Source organism: Apteryx rowi, unplaced genomic scaffold (assembly GCF_003343035.1).
Source record: "Apteryx rowi isolate R43461 unplaced genomic scaffold, aptRow1 scaffold_429, whole genome shotgun sequence".
NCBI classification, from domain to species: Eukaryota; Metazoa; Chordata; class Aves; order Apterygiformes; family Apterygidae; genus Apteryx; species Apteryx rowi.
The window spans coordinates 789,016-809,055 of record NW_020450682.1 but is presented as its reverse complement, the minus strand read 5'-3'; the positions used below and the strand labels follow the sequence as shown (position 1 = coordinate 809,055).

The window sequence follows — 20,040 nt, the reverse complement described above, 5'->3', positions numbered from 1 at the left end:
AGGGTGTCGAGAGGATGGAGCCAGACTCTCTTCAGTGGTTCCGAGCGACAGGACGTGAGGCAACGGGCACAAAGTGAAACACAGACGCTTCCATCTGAACATGAGGAAAAACTTTTTCACTGTGCGGGTGACAGAGCACTGGAACAGGTTGCCCCGAGAGGTTGTGGAGTCTCCTTCTCTGGAGATATTCAAAACGCGCCTGGATGCAATCCTGTGCAATGTGCTCTAGGTGACCCTGCTTGAGCAGGGGTGTTTGTTGGACTAGATGATCTCCAGAGGTCCCTTCCAACCTCAGCGATTCTGTGATTCTGTTTTGCTATTTCATTTTGTAAAGAAAAGATTTCATTTCAGAATTCAAATATCATTTTAATATTTATGATTTTTTAAACTTCACAAATATTTCACTGTATTTTCACATTAGAATACTTCATAGGACAGTGCTTTTACAGCTACTGCTGTGCCATGATATATAACCATTTCAATAACAAATAGTTTTCTTTTCAGTGTTCCAGATACGGTAGCATTATACCTGAAAGAGCTGCTTCTTCAAAACATGAACATCAACATATTAGATTGTTTCCTTATAAAACCAGTAAGAAATTCCATTTGACCAAGGAAATAAAACATTATTTTCTTGAATTGAATGTTGAATATTTGCATAGACTATTACTAAAACAGAACATTCTGGCTGTATCTTGTGATAATATCAGATAAGGTCTCATGCCAATAACAGAAGTACAAAATGCACTGAGTTCATAAAATCGGGTTAAAAGAAAAAATATAAAACTAGGAAAGATCAAGAAATGAATGACTAATTTTCAAAATTATTTTCATGGCAATTTTTTGTTTGATGGAAAAGTCTCTTTACTCATTGCAAATCTTTATGGCAAAAATGTAATTTTTCTCTGTTCTGCTGTCTGAACAGCTTTGAGTAAAAGGGTCTTGTTCCACTGAATGTGGAGCTGCACTTTAACAATTAAACAACTGAAACCTTCATGTTTTTCTTATACCCAGAGACTCAAAAAGATAGACATAGCTAGCAAGTTTCTTTATGAAACATACCTTTTAATACTGAACTGTAGAATTGCACCAACATTTCAGCATTTGGGGATTTCTGCAATAGCAAATTTGGAAGGAACTCACTACATTTGAACAAAGTGGGACTGTTAGCTGACTGACCTTGGGCAAGCCAGTGGAACAGTGAACTCAGAAAGTTCAGAAAGTTTCAACTCAGTTGAAAGACACCTGGAGGAAAACCTCCAACCTTTATTCTGATTGCCTGACTCTCCAGAACCATCCAAAAATGCAGAAAAAAATTCCAGCAAAAAATCAGTTTCCTTAGGAGGGCAAGTAAAACAACAAAGACAGATAAACATGTATTTTTTTAACATTGCTTCTTCTGGGATTCTAGGTTTGTTTAATAGCTGACAAGCATGTGATTGTTATAAGACTATGCTATGAAACTCTTAAAAACATTGCACTGTTGGAAAGAATAAAGCTCCTGAAAGTATCAGCAAAAAGCAACACTCACAACAGGGTGGAGGCTGTTAAATCAAACTTTCAGAAGGCTTGTGAATTCACTAATTGTGCCCCAAGTGCAATGGGAATCAGAGAGACAAACCTGAAGAAAAAGACAGCTGGCAGAGGCTGATTTAAGCTTTGAAGAATTAGAAAGGTTCTGCAGAGCAGCAGTGACAAACCCCAGGAGGAGACAAAGCAGCACACAGCAGGGCTGCAGAGCAAGGAACCAGGGAGCTGGCAGCATCCGAGCACAAGGCGGGCTTCAAGAAGCTTGCAAAATGCAGACAAAGTGATCTGACCAGCAACAAGGTACAGCTGCAGACATAGATACTAAACAGTTCCTGCATTTGAAAAGGGCTGTTGCATTTGTATGGAGCAAAACTATTTTGTAAGTGCCTATAGGCAGGGAAAAGATAAACCTATAAGGACACAATGTTTGTGTATTCTGCTCAGAGATGCCATTTCAGCTATTTCAGAGGCAATCTTATAGGGCAAACAGCCACTGTCATGAGGATTTCAAAAGCTGGAGAGAGAGGAATTTGTCAGTGAAAGAGGTAGCAACAACTATTGGACAGGCTTATTCACTGCAGCCCTTCAAGAAACAAGCACACCCACCGTGGGACTCAGTCACCTAAGCACAGATGCCTAGCGCCATTTAGGATACCTTTGAGCATCCAGAACATTTGCGCAAGTTTGGCAGATGCGACATGGGCTCTACAGGAGACTCTCACCTCCCTAGCTTGGCAGCTGCAGTCCTGTGGGATGCCTCACAGATGTACACCAGATAGCTACACTTAGGTGACTAAGTTTTCCCCTACTTACTGAAATTTTATCGTAACCTACTAATAGGACAGTTACTAGGCATAAGCTGGAGCCTGATGTCATGTGCATATGATTTCTAAGGTTACAGTAAAAAATTTGAAGAGAAAACCGTGACGATGGATCACAGATGAGAAAATCTTGGTGCGTATACTAGGGTTGCAGGGTGCCTTAGCCTTTGCGATGCCCGGGGCCTTCCGCTTGCAGTTCTGCAGCCTGCCTTTCACCTGCAGCTTGTAACTTCTCACCTGATTGTTGTGGCTGTGTTTTCCAGAGCCTCCAAGGCAGTATTTTTCTTGTTTTCATGCTCTTGCCCTTGTGCTGTAATCCTTATGGCCTTGCACCTGCAAACCCCAATACTGCTGTCATGATGGATTCTCTTGGGAAGCAATTGTCACCAGCTTGAGAACCATCCCCTTTTTTTCTTTCTCCCCCTTCCTCTTACCCTTATTTTGTAGCTTTAGTTTACATTGAACTTCCCCCAAACTTAGTACATAGCAGAGTAGATAGATAGCAGTTGTTTGAATAGTCAATAGCTATTCCGATATGGCACATGCACAAACCTTGGCACCCAGAGTGCACCTGATTAAGTGTGCTCCAGTCAGTGCTAATAGCATCATAAATGGGACCAACCAATAAGAATTTGAGTGGGTCCCAATGGAAAATATATAGTCCTAGGAGAAAAGCACTCAATGAAACTCGCCACCATCATCTTCCCCTTCACCACATGCTGAACTGGTGAGGACATGCAAAGGAAGAGGCTCATCTGGGGACCTCCTTGCTTCTCTTCCCAGCTAGCTGCTGGGAAGAGTTTTCCCTTTCTGCTTTTTTTTCCCTCCAAAAGTAAATTTCACCATTAGAGTCATCAGTTATGGATCATGCTAATAAAGCTTTGTGCATATAAGCTTGTCTCAACATCCTCAGTGCAACACTGGGAAGATTATTTTTATTGTAAGGGTTCACGACCCAGATTTAGAGGCAAAACTAGTTCTATCTTGGCTAAATTGTTCATGTTATAGAAGAGCCCACAAAGACAGAAAGAAAAAGAAAAAAGAAAACTTAATTAAAATGACCAAAGTTACAAATAAACTGCTAAACTGACACAATAATAGAAAAGCCAAATTCATAGTAATTAGATGAATGTCACAAAGAATAAAATAAAAGTATTGATAGTTTGCTGGCAAAACAAACTGTTAAAATGTATGAGAAAAGGAATCTGATTTTAAAGACATGGCATCACAAGCTATGCACATTTGAATGATGTTGTGGAAAATGGAGTAAAAAGAATGAAACTGTGAAAGTGAATGTGAAGAGAATGCAAAAAAATCTGAATGAGATCCCAGTTTGGTACTGCCTCATTACATGTTAATCCTGAATAGTTTCTAGAAGCTGATTCTCTCTCCTGCTGAAATATTGTCACTTTAATAAATACCATAAAAAATGAAGCCATAAGTGCAGAAAGGCATAACATGAGTTAAAACCTTTCAGCTGCCTAACAAGTCATTCCTGAGCATACAAGGCCACTGGCTCATCCAAAGTTGCTCCTTAATTGCATTTGCCACAGAAAGGTAGGTTTAAAGAAAGAATGGGAGATACTGAAAATGATGGAAAGTGTAATGTACTTTGAGTTGTCAAGTTTTAAAACAAAAGAAGGTGGGACCCAACAGAAGCAATGGGAAGAGATGAGCAGAACAGCTCTGAGTTGAGGAAGTCCAACTCAGAGCCATAGGGAGAACTATTACTTTATACGTTGCGTTCCAGCTATTGTGCCTCTTTGCGCTGGAAGCAGAGCTACCACCATGAAAAAGAAGCAAAAGCCACAAACTTGGAGACAGAGCTACTGCAGCTGTGCACCCCTTTAGTGTGCGCAAACACAGTACTGGTGATGCATTGAAGTAAAACTGGCCAAAATGGCCTAGACTGGGGAAGATTTTTTTTCTAATGTTTATACCTGCTATATATGAAAGGCAGTTACAAGCACCATCTCATACTTCCAACAGCTGTCTAAAGGAACATTGTTCATTTCACCGTAACTGATTATGATAGCCAAGACAATCCTGCTACACCCAGATGAAGCAGGAAATGTGACATTTTACAAGTAAGCAATCAGTGTGATCCAAGGAAAGAGCCATGCCTTGGTGGATACAAGACCTGGTGAGCTGTGTCCAGAAACATGCCCTCTGAAGGTCCAGTGATAGTCAGATACATTATGGGACAGCACAGGGGGACAAAGCAAAGAGGAGAGGGCAAACTGAATGGCAGACAAGCTTCAATTAGTTTTCCATAAGCCCCAGCATTGCTTCAGGAATAGGATCAATGAAAACACTTCCAGACAAATATCTCTAATGAAAAATTGAAACTTGATTGAAACAAAAACACCTATGAAAGTATCTTCCATAACAGCATATTTTTCAAGTGAAAAGCCAAGAAAAAGTTTCCTTTCTGTGTGGCCAAAACCCGGTAGTCTTGATTTTCCAGATTTTTGATGCCAAGTCCAAATTTCCTGGAGGAGGATAGGAATTTTTTCTAATCAACAACTGTAATCAGTCTTTATCTAACGCTTCTAGTCAGAGCTCATGCTCCAAACAGTAGCCTTTTGGAGTGCTTTCAGTGAGGCAATATTTCTTTGAAAGCAGAACAATTCAGTGCCCTCTTTAGAATACAGAATATGACCATGACCTGAGGTAGGAAACAGAAAAGAGGACATTGCACCGCGCAGACTTCAGTCCGAACAGGGAATGCTCACACCAGAAGCTGAGGTTGCTCTGATCATCCTGTACCTCTTACTAATTATGTCCCTGTGATTTCAACAATGCAGACTGACATATCAGCACTATATTGACATGAAAGCAAAGAATCACCTCCTCCTCAGGTCATGCCTTTTTTTCTGCTGCAGGAATTCTGCTCCTGCTCATTGCTTGCAAATTTCACAAATTATACATAGCAACTCATGGGACTTCAACAGAATCAATGCATATTATAAGGTTTGCAATGCAATGGCAAGTGATTGCTTTGGTTTGGGAACTAAATTTTCAAGCTTTTTTTTTTTTTTCTTTGGCAACACCTCCTAAAAGATTCTGAAAGCAAATTTCGAATGATAATGGAAGTTTACTCATGATGAACGCCAGTGTCATTTCTTTCCTTCTGCTTCTCTGCAGAGGTACTCTTGTTTTGTGTCCTGCTTCCTTTGTGGCAAACTAACTCTCAGCCATTTGGGTTTTATTTTCTTCTCTCTTCTTTTTTTCTTCTAAGACGGCTTTTACAGATTGATATCTTTGATCATTGTAGTAAAAATGTCATTAAAATCCATTGAGAAACATGTATTTATAATAAATTCCCTGTACAACTATTTATAATAAATTCCCTGCACTTTGGAATACTTGATAACAACTGATAGATCTGATGCAAAAGGCAGTGTCATTTTATAATGCCACAGCACCACTGGGCCATGTGAACAGTTCTCAGCCAAGATCAAGTCGTGCATGTAAATAAACCCCAAGTCCACATCTGATCAGAACAGATATGTGGGAGGTGTGAACAGGACTGACCAGATGCTAGACCATATGATAAACACCGAGGATCACAGCATCATATAAAACTGGGCATTTATATGGTGCAGCTGGCCATGCATAATCTTCTCCTAATTTATAAGGTTGGAGCATCTGGTCCATTGCTGTCACTCTATCAGCTTTTTTGGAGCCCTGTTCTTGAATCTCTCATAGTTAAATACTGCAGTTCTGTGTGCTGGTGGAACAGGAAGTTAAAACCACTTACAGCGAGAGATAAACTGTTACTCCATCAGACTGATAAGGTAGTATTCAGCCATGGTCATGAAAGAAAAGGGTAGGCCCTGCTGTCATGAGCTTCACATTGAATGGTGGATTGACAAAGATCAATAACTGCAAATTTCTAAAAGACGCAATCTTTATTTCTCATCAGTGGGGTCCTCAGTCACTATACAGGGATTTGGCAAGCTGAAGCCATTGCAACAGACCATGCTTGCGACTGTGGACATTCCCTGGTGACGCAGCTGGCGAGGGCTAAGAGGAATAGCTTGCACAAGTTCTGATTTTGTTATACTGCTTAGTCTTTCCCACTCCATGTCACAGGACCAGAAACCAGCATTTATTTCTCTATTTTCTGAAACATAAGCTGATATTTGACACTTTGTTAGAAAGTGCCTGCTCTGTTAAGTGACTGAAAAAACAAGGGGAGGGAGTTCTCAGCTGGGCCTTGCAAATTTGTTGCAAGAAATATCAGCTAGCCTGAAATGTCAGTGGACAAATCTCATTAGCTTTAGGCATGCTCCATGTTGGGAGATTGATCCTGCAAGTTTGCCTCTATAATCAGTAGAAAGAGAGGTGCCAGGGGGAGCAAAGGAGCTAGGCTCCCACCCTGATTCCCCTTCTCCAAATGCTGTGAAGGTGCCTGCGGACCAGCCTACAGAGGAATACTCTGGAGATTTGTCACGGAAGCCAAGGTTGCTGTGGTGTGTCTGTGTTGAATAGTCACTTTGCCCTCAACCCCACTCCAGTTTCGTCTCAGAAGCCCCTAATTGGTTCACAGCAGAGATGAGGCTGGGAGGGGACCAGCATATGCATATGCAAACAGTCCAGCAGTCAGGGTCAACACCACAAAGTTAAGGCATCCTACACTGAGTGGTGTCCGTGCTTCCAGTGCACCATCTCAGTGCAGTGGGCCAATCCTGGCCAGGTCTGGAGAGGTGGATCCACAGCAGACAGGCTCCGGGTATCCACGAGGAGGAAAGGGAAAAAAAGGAAAGGAGAGCCAGAGCTCACTTTTCCAGGTATTTCCAAACTGACTTGCCTGCAAGAAAGCCCTTGCTCCAGTTCAGACCTGGGGGGGGGGGGGAGGGGCTCTTCCTCCACTCCACCTTCATGAAGGCATAAACAGCAGGGCAGTATGCAGGGTAAGGCACCAAGGAAATTGATTTTAAAACATCACCAGAGATATCCAGAAGCTGTGGGTGCAGATCACTCAGCCAGGACCTGCCACAGCAAAGTACGTCTCCCTGTACGAGCCTGACATCCTGCGTGTGCAATGGAACGTGTCATGGGAACATGCCATTCTCGCTGCTCATGAAGCAAAAATACACCACCAGTCATTTTACCAAATCCATCCCCAGTAAAGTTACTTTTCAGAGCAGAGCTGAAAGGAAATTTGCATTTCAAATGGAAAGAGAAAATTGGCTTTTGCAGAACATTGTGGGGCTGGTAATAATAAATCATGGCACTGTCAGAATGGGAGTGGTTCCTGCAACTCTAGCACTGCTTTCTGTAAGCCTGCAGTGTTGCTGAGGAAGTGAAATCTGGTTAGCGAACATAGCACAAAACTTCTTCAGAGAGTTTATTCATTTTCCCAGTGTAAGTGCTGCACATTTTTTGTAACTTTATCAAGTTAAACTGTCAAGTCCTGTAACATGACAGCTGCTGTATTTTAGACCCCTAAACAATTTCATGCTCTGCATCTGACATAGGTGCAGCATCCAGCATTGTCGGAGTCTGTTCCCTGACCAGGGTTAGTAGATGTTACTGTAATATAACTTTACATTTGTTTAACAACGGCAACATGAGCTACACTAAAGAAAGAAGAGACTTTGAGAACGAGTTTGAATTACTGCAAACACTTTTCTCAGGTTGTGATAACCCACAAGTGGGCAAAGGCACCATTGCTTGAAGGCAAGACAGACTTTCTTAATAGACTGCCTGGATGATTTTATTCTGTTCCTGTCCAGCACAGTAGAGGTGGTCGGGCAATGTGTGCTTGTCCAGATGCTGGATATTGCACACTACGTGCAGTTCTTGCAGTCTATCACCATCTGCTAGAATCTGAAACTTGTCATGGCACTAAGTACTGTCTGAACTTTTGATAAGTCTCTTTTCCCAAAGAAACTTATTTAAATTAAGAAAAAGGTGATATGGGCAGGGTAAAACAACTGGAAGAAAGGGAGAGGAACAAAAAGGGAAGAGTCATGAAGGAAATCTGATGTTATGGACTAGGTGTGTAGAAACAGCTAGATGCCTGCAAATCTGGTCATTGAAATATATTGTATGTTATAACCAGATGGTGGAAATATTTAATCTGTAATGCCCTTTCTCATTTGGTAAAGGAAAGAGTGAGCAGTGTGCACTTAGCCACAGCCTCCTCCCAAGTGCCTGCTGCCACAAGGTCCTGATGCTGCTTTGAACAGTATTGCCTACAGGTGAAGTGTTAGTGACAGAATATGAAAATGCTTTGGATGTGGTTTCAATGAACTCAAGGCCTGTCACTCAAATTGAACTGATTCACCTTTGTGTATGTGAATTAAAGGAAAAGTGGATAATGATTCTGTAGCAGAGCTTTTTCCAGAGCTTTGTTTGCATTTTTTTCTGGCCTGCTCTCTCTTCCTCTCATTTAATTCACACACATATATACATTTTTATACACACACATATATACACACACAATCACTTATATATATAAGTATTTAGATTTTTATTTTTTACAGACCTTATAGAACTGGAAAAAGTAATTTCCCCTCTGTATCCTATGGCGGCTTAGTGGTGGGTATCTACTCAAACCTTGCCCAAGAAATCTTTTCCCTTGTAAGATGAATACTAGTAGGAATCAAATCATTAGAAACCACAGACAATGGTCAGCATTCATTCATCATTTACTGTATGCTGGTTGAAATAAAGGTCTCTTCCCTAAATCCTTCCTGTCTGTCACTGACTGAAAGAGAGGATCCTTTTTGTTTCAGTTTAGCAAGCTCCTGCCTTATCACATACTGGTTTCACTATCAGAAACAGTCATGTCAAGGGCCTTATCAAGACATTGTAAGCATGGGGTATGCTAGGGGATTGTGCAGTTCTTATTTTAAACAAAGGACACTTTTTAACTTCTATTTCAACCTTTCTTTTAGAAGAAATAAAATCTTTGAAACTATTTTAAAAATTTTATTTTAATTTCAAGGCTTAAAATAGAAAAACCCTAGAAACAGCCTTAAGGATATATTTTCACAAGGTTTTTTTGCTGTTTTTTTTTAATTACAATACAAGTCTATTTCCTTTGTACTTGCAAATGCATACCATCTTAAATTGTAATATAGAAAATACAAATAATACTTGTGCTTTGTGTAGCCTAAAATGATCTGATTCATCACAATCATTTAGTGCAGCAAAGGTTTATTTAAAAACCATCCAAATATGTATTCTAGCCGTGTCTTAAACCACAGACATCCATTTACATCTGGATCCACGATGGGAAGCATCTTCCACTGTTATCTCTGGGGGAAGAGAGAGAGAATTGCCACTGGAGTGCACATGTAAGCTGCATGGTACTAAATTCAACTGCAAATGCAATGCATGCCATCATCTTGTATCCCTCCTATACTTTTACTGGTCGTTCAGCAGTCCAACTCTAATTTGAGCTTGTGAAATTTTGCAGTGCTGCGTAGCTCTTCAGCGGTGCAAGGGAATTACCTTGAACCCAGCTGCCTCCTTAGCCTGAACACTGACTGACTCTCAAGAGGGACCAACATTATGTGTCACATTATGAAGAAAGAAAGTGTTTTATAGTTAGGGCACTGAGCTGAAGACAGAAGCACGGGTTCAAACTTTGATGCTTTTCTGGTTTATCCCAGTTACCCCTAAAAGGATGCAAATCAAAGCTCTCTGAGGCTAATAGCACTGAATTCAACTTTGGCTTAGGTCTTTATATACTCTGTGCCTTGGCAACTGCAAGGCAGGATTAATAATAAATCTCTCTCACTTGGATGTATGGTGTATCAAGATAGTATGGTGATTGAGGCAGGTAAACGGTCTTTCCAGATTAGCTAATTGAGCTAATTCTTGCCTTTCAGCTCATGGAAACTCATGAAACTTGATAACTGATTTATATTTTAAACACATTGCACCTGAAGAACGGCCATGAAGGGAAGCTGGACACATTAACTGCTGTTGGAATAAATCCACCAGGTAAATCCCTGAACAAAAATACTGAGCTTGCAGCAGAATTACATGTTGACAAAGTTGGAGTTCACTCATTTTCTTAGTTAATTATTACTTGACAGCAATAAAAGCTGATGAAAGCAATATTATGTATAACTGTTTGAAGAAAGGGAAAAGGGAGGCATTTCTGATCAATTTATGCAGGGGATTTTCTAAAGTATTTACTGTAACTGTCTAAGCACCTTGCCAGCATGCAAATGATTAGCCACACCAACCTCCTTATTTTCTTTGCCGTATCTTCCTTATCTTATGTGAAACTAGCTGAACTGATGTAAAAACTCTGGCTAATATTGTCTGTATCTCTCAGAGAGCAGCAGTTTCTATGTGACACTTTTTTTTTTCTTCCTTTTGGACAATATCGCCCTTTGGTGAGGGGATGGCTCTTGACTTCCAGCGTCCCCCAAAGCCTCAGCAGGCGACTCACCTGCTGCGGTGGGTCCTCCCTGTCACAGCAGCACCGTGCACTGCCGGCTGCTGTATGCGCTGCTGCGGTCCAGCATCGGCACATAAGTTTTCACCATGATGCAGTAGCTGACACCAGGCCTCAAATCTTTTATTGTAATAACCTTGTCTGCTCCTTCATACACCAGGGTGCTGTGTTTCTTCAAACAGGATGGAAGAAGAACAGCCAGTCAAGAATATCACCCTAGCAAGTGCATCTGTGACTACAGCTTGGTAAGGCCCAAGGACGCAGAACAGCTCATGGAGTTGCATGAAGTCAACATTAATAACGTTGTCTTTTGTAAAAAAATGCCCCAAACAATCCCCCTCCTGTCCCATCTGGTTTAATTAGACCTGAGAGGATAAAATACTATGTTGTTGGGAAAGAATAAGAAAGGGAGGAATTGCAACTCCATTCAATCAAATTCAATTCCTGAAAAATAAGCCTAGTTGTTTTCAAATATTTACACAGTCATTGATGCCCCCACAATCCTGGAGGATTGCTTCAACTGTAAAACAGAAGGGTATGCCCACATGGGCCTGGTTCCATTTTTTCAAGGGTGAAGGGTTTGTATCTGGATGTTCACTTACCTCATCTAGCAAATTGTTAATTATGAAGACTTGATATAGCATATCATAATAATTTGTCATTGGTATGTTGCTGCCTCTCTTCCTTTTATAAGGAGAACGTGGAGCCTGGAGCTTTAGTATTATGGATTTGTTTCTGTGAACCACATTTACCGATGGAGGTCCTATCATAGCTAAAGAAATAAGCAGAGTTATGAACATGATTATAATTGTTGAATAACATTTCACAGACCACAATTTAAATCCATTTAGCCATTTAATGTTAATGTTACCAACTGGGCCTCATGCTGTATTTAAGGTTGAAGTGCCACTTTGTAAATTCTTACTTTGTAGCAGTTATTGCTTGGGACATTTTGGGGCTGACGTTTCCTGTGTTTGCATTTTTAACTTTGAGCCAATCTCTGAACTCTGTCAGAGCTCCGTGGAGCTGACTGCAGGTTACTCAGGTAAAATGTTTTGCATTCTTTGCCCTATTTTTTTCATGTTTATCTGTGTGCTTGGACTGTATAAAACAGATACTTGAACTATTTCAGTTACGTGAAGGGCAGCAACCTCAATCATTACTTTCTAGGGTTTTGCAATCTGCTTGGTTAAGAATAGCTGAGGGTTGAAACTAGTGCCTGCATAGCTGTGTGCGCAGCCCCCAAAGACATGGGAGATAGCAAGYGCCCTTCGCAGCTCTCCAGGAGGAGGATGCGGCACAGGGCGAGATGGTCTGTTGCTATTACAAGATACCACTTTTTGTCAAAGCTTATGGTTTTGTCTGTATGGAGTGCTCAAGTCTGCAGTTCAGGGCTTTGAAATGAGCTGCACTGACTCATACAATCCATATTATCCATTGGCTAGTGAGGGAGAACTAGTTAATACACAGGCAACTTAGTGGTAGGCACACCTGTACTATTCAGTATTTTGACAGTCCTCCAATTTATCCCATACTAAGGGATTATAATGACTGTACTTGCTAAAGCTTTGCACATGGCCATTCTATTATACTGTGGTCAGGAAAATACATAAACATTAGAAGGTTGTTGGTTACACAGCTCTCAGCTTTCTTCTCCCTTTTTCCACCCAAGAAGAGGATGTTTCCATCTTTTTCCACCTTGTGTCCAGTCCTTCCAGCAACTCTGAAAACTGCTGAAAATATCCTGTGTAGTTCCATGCCTTGAGGAGGAGGCTGAGTTAAGGGCATCAGGTATTTCTGGTCTCCTAATTACAGATAGGTAACTACTTCTCTGTAATTGGTTGGTATTCAATATGTGGAAAATTATTTTATCATAACATTTCACCTGAGAACTTTTGATTCATGACTTCTTTGCATAAAGTTTTATTGCTGAAAAAAGCTTATTCGTGATTACAAATCATGAGCAAAAATGATATACTCCACGCCACAGAAAACCTAATTACTTCCTCAAACAGTCCCATATGTTTGTACTTACTTTCTTGCCATGGAGTGAATCTGCAGCTGAGATTCCAGTCGGAATAGACTCCAGCTGAAGCAGCTTTTACTCTGCCATAGTAAGGCTCTTGGACATTCGAAGTCTCATTTGTTAGGTCACAAAAATGGTTTTGAATCCCCCAGCAGTCTTCTTTGTTCTGCCACGTGCTTTGCCCATACCTGTGGAGAAAGAGGAGGAAAGGTGTAAGCTTTAGCCACCTCTGACTGTGTCTGTACAGATTTTTAACAGTTGATTTTAACTCAGCTGTAGCAGCCACAGTTCTGCTGTGGAAAGTAACTCTCCTTCAATTTTTTGACAGGGAAGATTTATTTCAGGGCTCTTTGGGAATCACATTTGCTACTCAGGAGAGGCAGATGAGCTTTGGCTTACCAGACATATTCAATGCCAGACAGAATGGCCATTTTAGCCAGTTAATTCCTCCAAGGCAAAAGTGGTTTCAGGTGTTTATAGTCAGAGGAGCAGGCCCAGGTGTGCAAAGACAGGAGTTTTTGAGAGTTTTTATTGAGCTCAGAGTTGGTCCCTAGCAGGGTCTTGGGTTTGTCACTAGGGTCTTCTGAGTCATTTGGTGCTGTAGGGAATGGGGCCCAATGCTTTAAATTTCCTATGGTGGCAGCAGCTGATTGAGTTAGCCCTGCTTCAAGCAGGGCTTTGGTCCAGCTGACCTCCAGAGGTCCCCTGCAAGCTAAATTTTCCTGTAATTCTACTGTGCCATGAGGGTGTGCAGCACATTGCTAGAGATACTTGTTATCAGCCTTCTTCAGGTTGTTAGGCTGCATTTTATGGGCTATTAATAAGTGAACAACTGAACACTGTGAGCAAAGCAAAACAAGGGTATTCCCTGGGGAAGGAGACCTAGGGAGGAGCCTTTGTCACCTGAGAAATCCCTTTGACTTACTAAGCAGGGGCAGACCAGGGCTACACGGGAGGCTGGAGTTCCCCTGGGTACTTACACTTTATACTGCACATAGTAGACAGTGTCTTGTGCCTTGCTGGCTCTCCCGGGCAGCCAGCGCAAAGTGTTGTTGAAGTTTAACGAATGAAACTCAACCTTCTGTGGTTTAATCAACTCTTGCAGGTCTCGACTTTCCAAAACTAAAATTGCTGCAAACAATAAGGAATAAGAGTGCAGTGTGTTTGTCACAGACATGCTCTTCCACATTCAAATAGCTGGGTATTGCTACAGCTCATTTGGTTTAAGACTAGCAGACTGCAGGGAAATTAGATCTTCTGGGTCTATTGTTCAAAACTTTCCAAGTTGCAGTGACCGGAGCTGGCAGTTACAGAACGCATTGAGTATTAAGAAAAGGACATTTTTATTTATTTTTAATTACTTTTCCTCAGTGAATTTATTGCTGTGAAAGATGGCTTACAGATGTCTCTGGAAACAAACACTTCAGATCAATTCGCAGAACCTGCAGGAAGCAGCTACATCAGAAGTTTAAGTTAAGTGCTCTTTCCTCCACATATCTCAGCTTTAATCTACGGGGATTATAACTATTTTCATGGGAGAGTTCTCATGCCTCTAAGTTCCTTGTCATGAGTACAGTTACCATAGTTGTGTTTATTGGCTCTTGCCTAAAAGAAGATAACCTGAGGTTCACTTCTTTTCCCATCTATACTGCTTGAAAAAGCTGCCTGACAGTTCTCAAACTAATCTGTTTTCAAACTGAGGTGGTTACAGAGAAGAGAATCAGTTAACAACCTCTCTGAAATACCCAGGTCCTGAAAGTATCAGAATTTAGTGACCCAGATGACTCTATATTACTGCAGCTTTATCCCTGACAGTATCACAGAACCAGGTAAGACTTGTGCTAGTTGAGCTAAGACCAGTAATACAGCTACAAATAAATTTAATGGGCAACATGTTTGTTTTAACATCTGTTCAGAAACTTGAAAGACAACAAAATGGACCAACTTGGGAAGGACAGGACTTTTGAAACCCACCAAAACATCCTGGGATTTCTTGACTCACTTGTCCAGATTCATTAACAGACCAAGCACCCCCTTCCCCACACTGAAAAAAAAATTAAAAGCCTTTACTTACTAGTTGTCTCCTCCTGAAGCAGGTGCATCAATAAGCAGAGGGAGGAGAGCGTGATCCCCCTCATGTTAGGAAAGCAGCTCCATGAATGAAGAGCATCTCTCTTCCTCTTGGGCATGTCTTATGAGGAAGTAATTGCTTAAACATGCCAGAGTTCCCCTTCTTTTTAGAGATTTCCAAAATCCCCGGTTTGGCTTTAGTTTATTTTAACTTAGCCGAAAAACATTTGAGTCGCTCTAGATTAAACATAAGCAATCGTTTGTACTTGGCAGCTGTGATCACTCACAGGTTTGGAATTAATTATGAAGCAAACCAACATGAAAAAGATCCTTTTCTAGGCACTAATTCCCAAAGGATCTGCACCTGGCAATATAGCTTTGCCCCATAAATTTGTCAAGTCTATCTCCTCTGGGGTTTGCTTGCTATGCTAAGTGCTTTTTTCTTTTAGCTTGCTAGTCACTCAGAGCTGAGGAATATAAAGAATCTTGCTGTAATAACGTAAAACACCTACCTACGGGATGCCATCCGCTTTGGAGACCCATCTTTGGGCACAGCACAGAGAGTGGCGTTTTTAGGGGTGTTCATAGCAGGATGTTGCTCAGGATGGGGAATGGAGGTGAGATTCCTGGGCATGTTGAGGGAGCACATCCACCCTTGCGCCCCAAGAGATGCAGGAGCCGTGGTGCTGGGGGTCACAGTGGCACCCTGACCCAGGGAGGCGAGCCCAGCCCGCAGGGCCAAAGTGCTGCTCCACGTTGGACTTTCGGACTGCTGGGAGTCATATGCTCTGGCTGCTGGGGGTGTGCCACAAAGCTGTAAAAACAAACCTGGGAATCTGCTGTTACTGTCCTCGGCGTGGGGCAGCGTGGCTGATCCGCGCTCCTGCCGGCACTGGACCCCCAGGCTAGTGGGGGCCCGGGCTCGGCAGCAAAAGCCATCTCTGCAAGGCAAAAGTCAGGCTGTGGCTGCAAACACTGAGCTTGCATGTGGATGCCTGCCTGGAGGTAGGCAGGTGCCACTCACGCTCCTCTGCTATATAAAAAACTCAGCCAACCCTGCTGGTGGTGGTGAGCACTTCACTGCCGGCCGTGGCTGGGAGCCACCTTCCCTCCTGTGCTTCCCTGACTCCCATCCCTTGCCACGAGCGCCTGTATGCAGCTCGGCACTCACACACCACTATATATGATCAAAATTCAGGCCACGCCCTCCTTTCGAAAGCTCACCTCCACAAACAACCTAAATTTTGTGTGATACAGCATGGTGCTATTTAATGATGCCCACCAATGTGAAAACTACCTGTTTGTAGGAACGGATATTTCTGCCTGCAGAAACACGAATTTGCCCAACAATCATCTTTGCCTTGGGAAAAGGTGGAAGCAAAACACCTGTCAGCACAAAAGAAGTGCAAGTTCTGGCTGAAATTAAGGTATTTTTTAATTAAAATCACTCAGTTATACTAGACAAAGGGGACAGAATCTAATCAAGAAATTGGGCTTATATATGCCTCAGTCAGATTTGTTGGGCACAGGCTTTCGGTTCAGCTTATCTGGTATGCTTCATTATTCAAGGACTGAATTTGCAATAGACATATTAAAACTGTAGGTGTCTAACTTTGAAAATTAGCTAGTTGGCACAGTATAGGGGATTATAGAACTGAGAAGAAACGCACAAAAGAAGAAAAACATAAATCAAGGTAGAAGGTAGAAAGGCATCTCTGCCATTAGTGTCTGGGAATTTTTTTATCTGTCCATTTCCCAAACACATTTTTCAAAACCCAATGACCTTTAAGCGGTTCCCCACACCAAATGTAATTAGTATTTCATCATGTTATATGAGCTCAAGTGCGGGAATAAGGAACTTTTATAAACCAATCACCAGACTGAAATGTCATCGAAGTTTAGTCATGCTTGCCATAAGGCTCTGTGTTTACTTACTGAAATTGTAGCCACACACCTTGCTGTGTACTGCACGCCAATGAATTGCTGGGCTCTGAACTGTGGAGCTTTGCCAGAATTGCTCTTGATGCAGTTCCTACCATCACCACAAAATGATCTGAAAATCAAACTTAGGGGTGAGGAGGACCACAGAGCTGAAGGTCAGACTGCCTGTAGCTTTCAGCAGCATTTCTTTCCGAATCTAAAGAGAGTGCTGTGCTTTATGGTGAAATGGGGAAAGAAATGCCTACCCCCTTTAAAAGTCTGGGTTTCCTGTGCACTGCACTCTGATAGCGCTTTATCTGTAAAATGGCGTGGCAGTCTAGAGTAGTTGGTAACTCTTTGCATAACCTTGAAATTATTGAAATATCTGCTAATCCAACATTATCATCTTTAACATTTTCTTAGTCATGTTTCTTGTGTGCGTTGTGCTTGGTGTGACATAAATAGCTATATTCAAACAAGTACCAGCTGTATGCACACATGCACATATATATGTACATATGAACATACAGACATATATGTCTTGAATTTAATAAAACACATATATGGCAAATTTTGTAAAAAATTGAGGATGATCCTAATGTATAGGCTAGTATGTACTGAAATATTGTGCATTTTAAATAAATGAGAACTTTTAAAAAACAATAAAAAATAAAAGGTCCAAACCTTTGTGAAATAATAACTGAAACAGTAGTACAGATGATTCCGCAGAGCCAACAAAAAAGAGCGGTGCCCTCTCATGTCCTGCAGGAACACACGCAGAACTGTGGACATTTTTCCTTTTCTGGAATAAAAACCTATCTAAATGCTGAGTAAACAGAGTTCATTCTCTTGAGGTTTGGATATTGCTACACAGAGGTAAAAGTCAAGTACATTCCTGCTGGAAGCTCCCTGACTCATTCAGTTTGATAGCACCATCTATTTTTTTTTCCTGGAGCAAATTGTTTCCCATCCATATGAGCACCAAAGTTAACCCCAGAACTGCTGCAACAGCACCACCTTTGGCTTTCCAGGATGTGGTTCTCTGATATTTGATGTAGGCATGTGGGCAGGTTTCACTTGTGTGCATGGATGCAGGTGTGGGAAGACGAGGGAAGGGAGGAAGCTCCAGAAATGTGCTTCATGGAGCCTACTTCTTGTAACTGGCAGAGGCCAGACAAATCTTTCCTGTGTTTGGTGTTTTACACTGGGATGAATGGACAATAAAAAATGAGCAGTTCAGGTTATTCTAGCCCTAAAGAATATTCCCAGTTGAAGCAGCAGTTTTCAGTCTTTTACCCTTCTAAGCAACCAGCACAGATTCATAAAAAAACTTGTGTTGGATGAGGGCTCTGCAGGGCACCTTGTCCAACCTAATGCTCCAAGTAGGGCTAACTGCAGTATTATCCCACTCTTAACCACTTTCATTGCAAAGATCTTTTTTTTTTTTTCCACTTGTGTCTAATTGGGATTCCCCTTCTGCAGCTTGACTGTTGCTTTTTGTCTTTTGATTGTGTGCCTCTGAGAAAAGTCTGTCTCTGGCTTTTCTCTACCTCCCTCCCCCCCTTTATGTAGTTGACAACTGCAATTAGATCCCACCCCCACCCCCGCCCCCTCAAGCCATCTCCTCTCCTGGCTGAACAAATCCAGCTCCCTCAGCCTTTTCCAGTACAGCATGTGCACCAGCCCTTTGCGATCTTAGTGGTGACTATGACAGTAAATCACTACTTAAAAAAAAAAAAATCAAGCAACAGGGATTGTTGCTTTTTCTGCCATTCAGTGAAGAGACATTGCACCACAAGAGTTACTACAAAGAAGTTGCTAAGGAAGCGAGATTGACTTTCACTGCACAGTGTTGGCATTCACTACTTCCTGCCCACAGGTTTGAACAGCTCAGTGTTAAAAGGTTCAGATCAACATTTTACAAATTGTCATTAGAAATTCCAAATGCCCTAACTGCACCTTGAGAGTGAGAAGCTTGAATGTAACTAAAGATGAAGTGTTGCTGAAGATTTACTGGGTAGCAAGTAATTATTTTCATATACAATAGTTATTTAACCAAGTGTGAAACACTGAATTACCCCAAGACACTAGTAACCAACACTAGTGTTCATTAGGAACTGTAGATAAGACCAAATACAAAAATTGCTCAAAGCATTTTATTTGAATTGTTAGTCTGTTCTCATTTGCAAATCTATATGATTTTTCCACTGCTAAGGATTGGTACAGTTAATTTAAGCCTACTCAGAAAAGACTTGTTTTCCATTAAGTTTTGGATCCCTTACTGAATCATCCGCAGATTAAAACCCACCAGTTGAGAGGCATGTGGAATTAATATTCCATTGCTTTCTGTTTTGGTTTAACTGATTTTAATAGCATAGGAAAGATGCCAGGTGCTCACTTGGCCGGTAAAAAAACACAGATAAGCTCAACACAAATGCTGCTCATGTTTTCTTGGTCAGCCACTACAGCAAAGAAAGGAAGGCTCAATGTCTGGTGGGACAAATGCTTGTTCTGCTCGATATACTGGTGCTAGCAGCAGCTGAGGCAATGCCTGAAATATTGCCAGCGTGGGTAGGATGTGACCCACGGACTCATTATCTGTAGGCTGTTTGTGGGACGAGGTGTTACTGATCACCGTAGCCATGTCCAGACCACAGACCACGCTGGTCTGACTCACCACACACCACACGAAATGAGACTGACAAGAGGGCTGGAGACGTCTTCTGTGAGAAGAGACGGAAGGAACTGGGACGTCTGCTTCTGCATCTGTAAATAAGGCTTGGGCTAAAGGAGCAAATGCTTCTGTTGGCTGCTTCAGCTATAACACAGGGAAAGATCGGGATTTCCTAGCCAAGCCAGCTGTGGAGGGAGGATGCTAAGCAGGCAGCTATGTGGATGAGCTGTGTCCCTGGTAGAAGGACTTGATGCTTTGGCTAAACCTACCCTCTTGGGCAGAGGCTGCGTTGCAGGTTAGCGCAGGCAGCAGCTAGTCCTTTCTGCCCCAAAACAGCAAGAAGGCTGAGGAACAGTATGTGATGCTGACTATGCACTCCCATCACCACTCTCACAGCTGGACGGAAAGCCAGCTTTCAGAAAGTACCTGCAGTTTACTGGCTCCCTCGTAAACTGTTCTAATTAGTAACTTCTCCCAATGAGGAAGTGGCTTAATTTTGAAGTCTGAGTGCACTTAAATTCAACTTCTAGTCAGTAGGTCTTGATACATCCTCATMGAAAGTCTCTTTCCC

General features: G+C 41.9%; 1 protein-coding gene across 2 annotated transcripts; it reads right to left on the bottom strand.

The window, feature by feature from the left end:
• Positions 1-8,922: 8,922 nt before the first annotated feature.
• Positions 8,923-17,625, bottom strand: IL22RA2 (interleukin 22 receptor subunit alpha 2). 2 transcript variants are annotated; one of them, XM_026076232.1, is made up of 6 exons: positions 14,880-17,625; positions 13,786-13,936; positions 12,815-12,993; positions 11,382-11,551; positions 10,774-10,951; positions 8,923-9,625 (listed from the first exon to the last, which is right to left on the bottom strand). In XM_026076232.1, exons 1-5 carry the CDS (start codon positions 14,992-14,994, stop codon positions 10,796-10,798), a joined length of 771 nt encoding a protein of 256 aa, XP_025932017.1. In that variant the 5' UTR covers positions 14,995-17,625; the 3' UTR covers positions 8,923-9,625; positions 10,774-10,795. The 2 variants fall into 2 exon arrangements, with proteins under 2 accessions (XP_025932017.1, XP_025932019.1); XM_026076234.1 differs by having other exon boundaries at positions 15,388-17,625.
• Between the last annotated feature and the right edge of the window lie 2,415 nt (positions 17,626-20,040).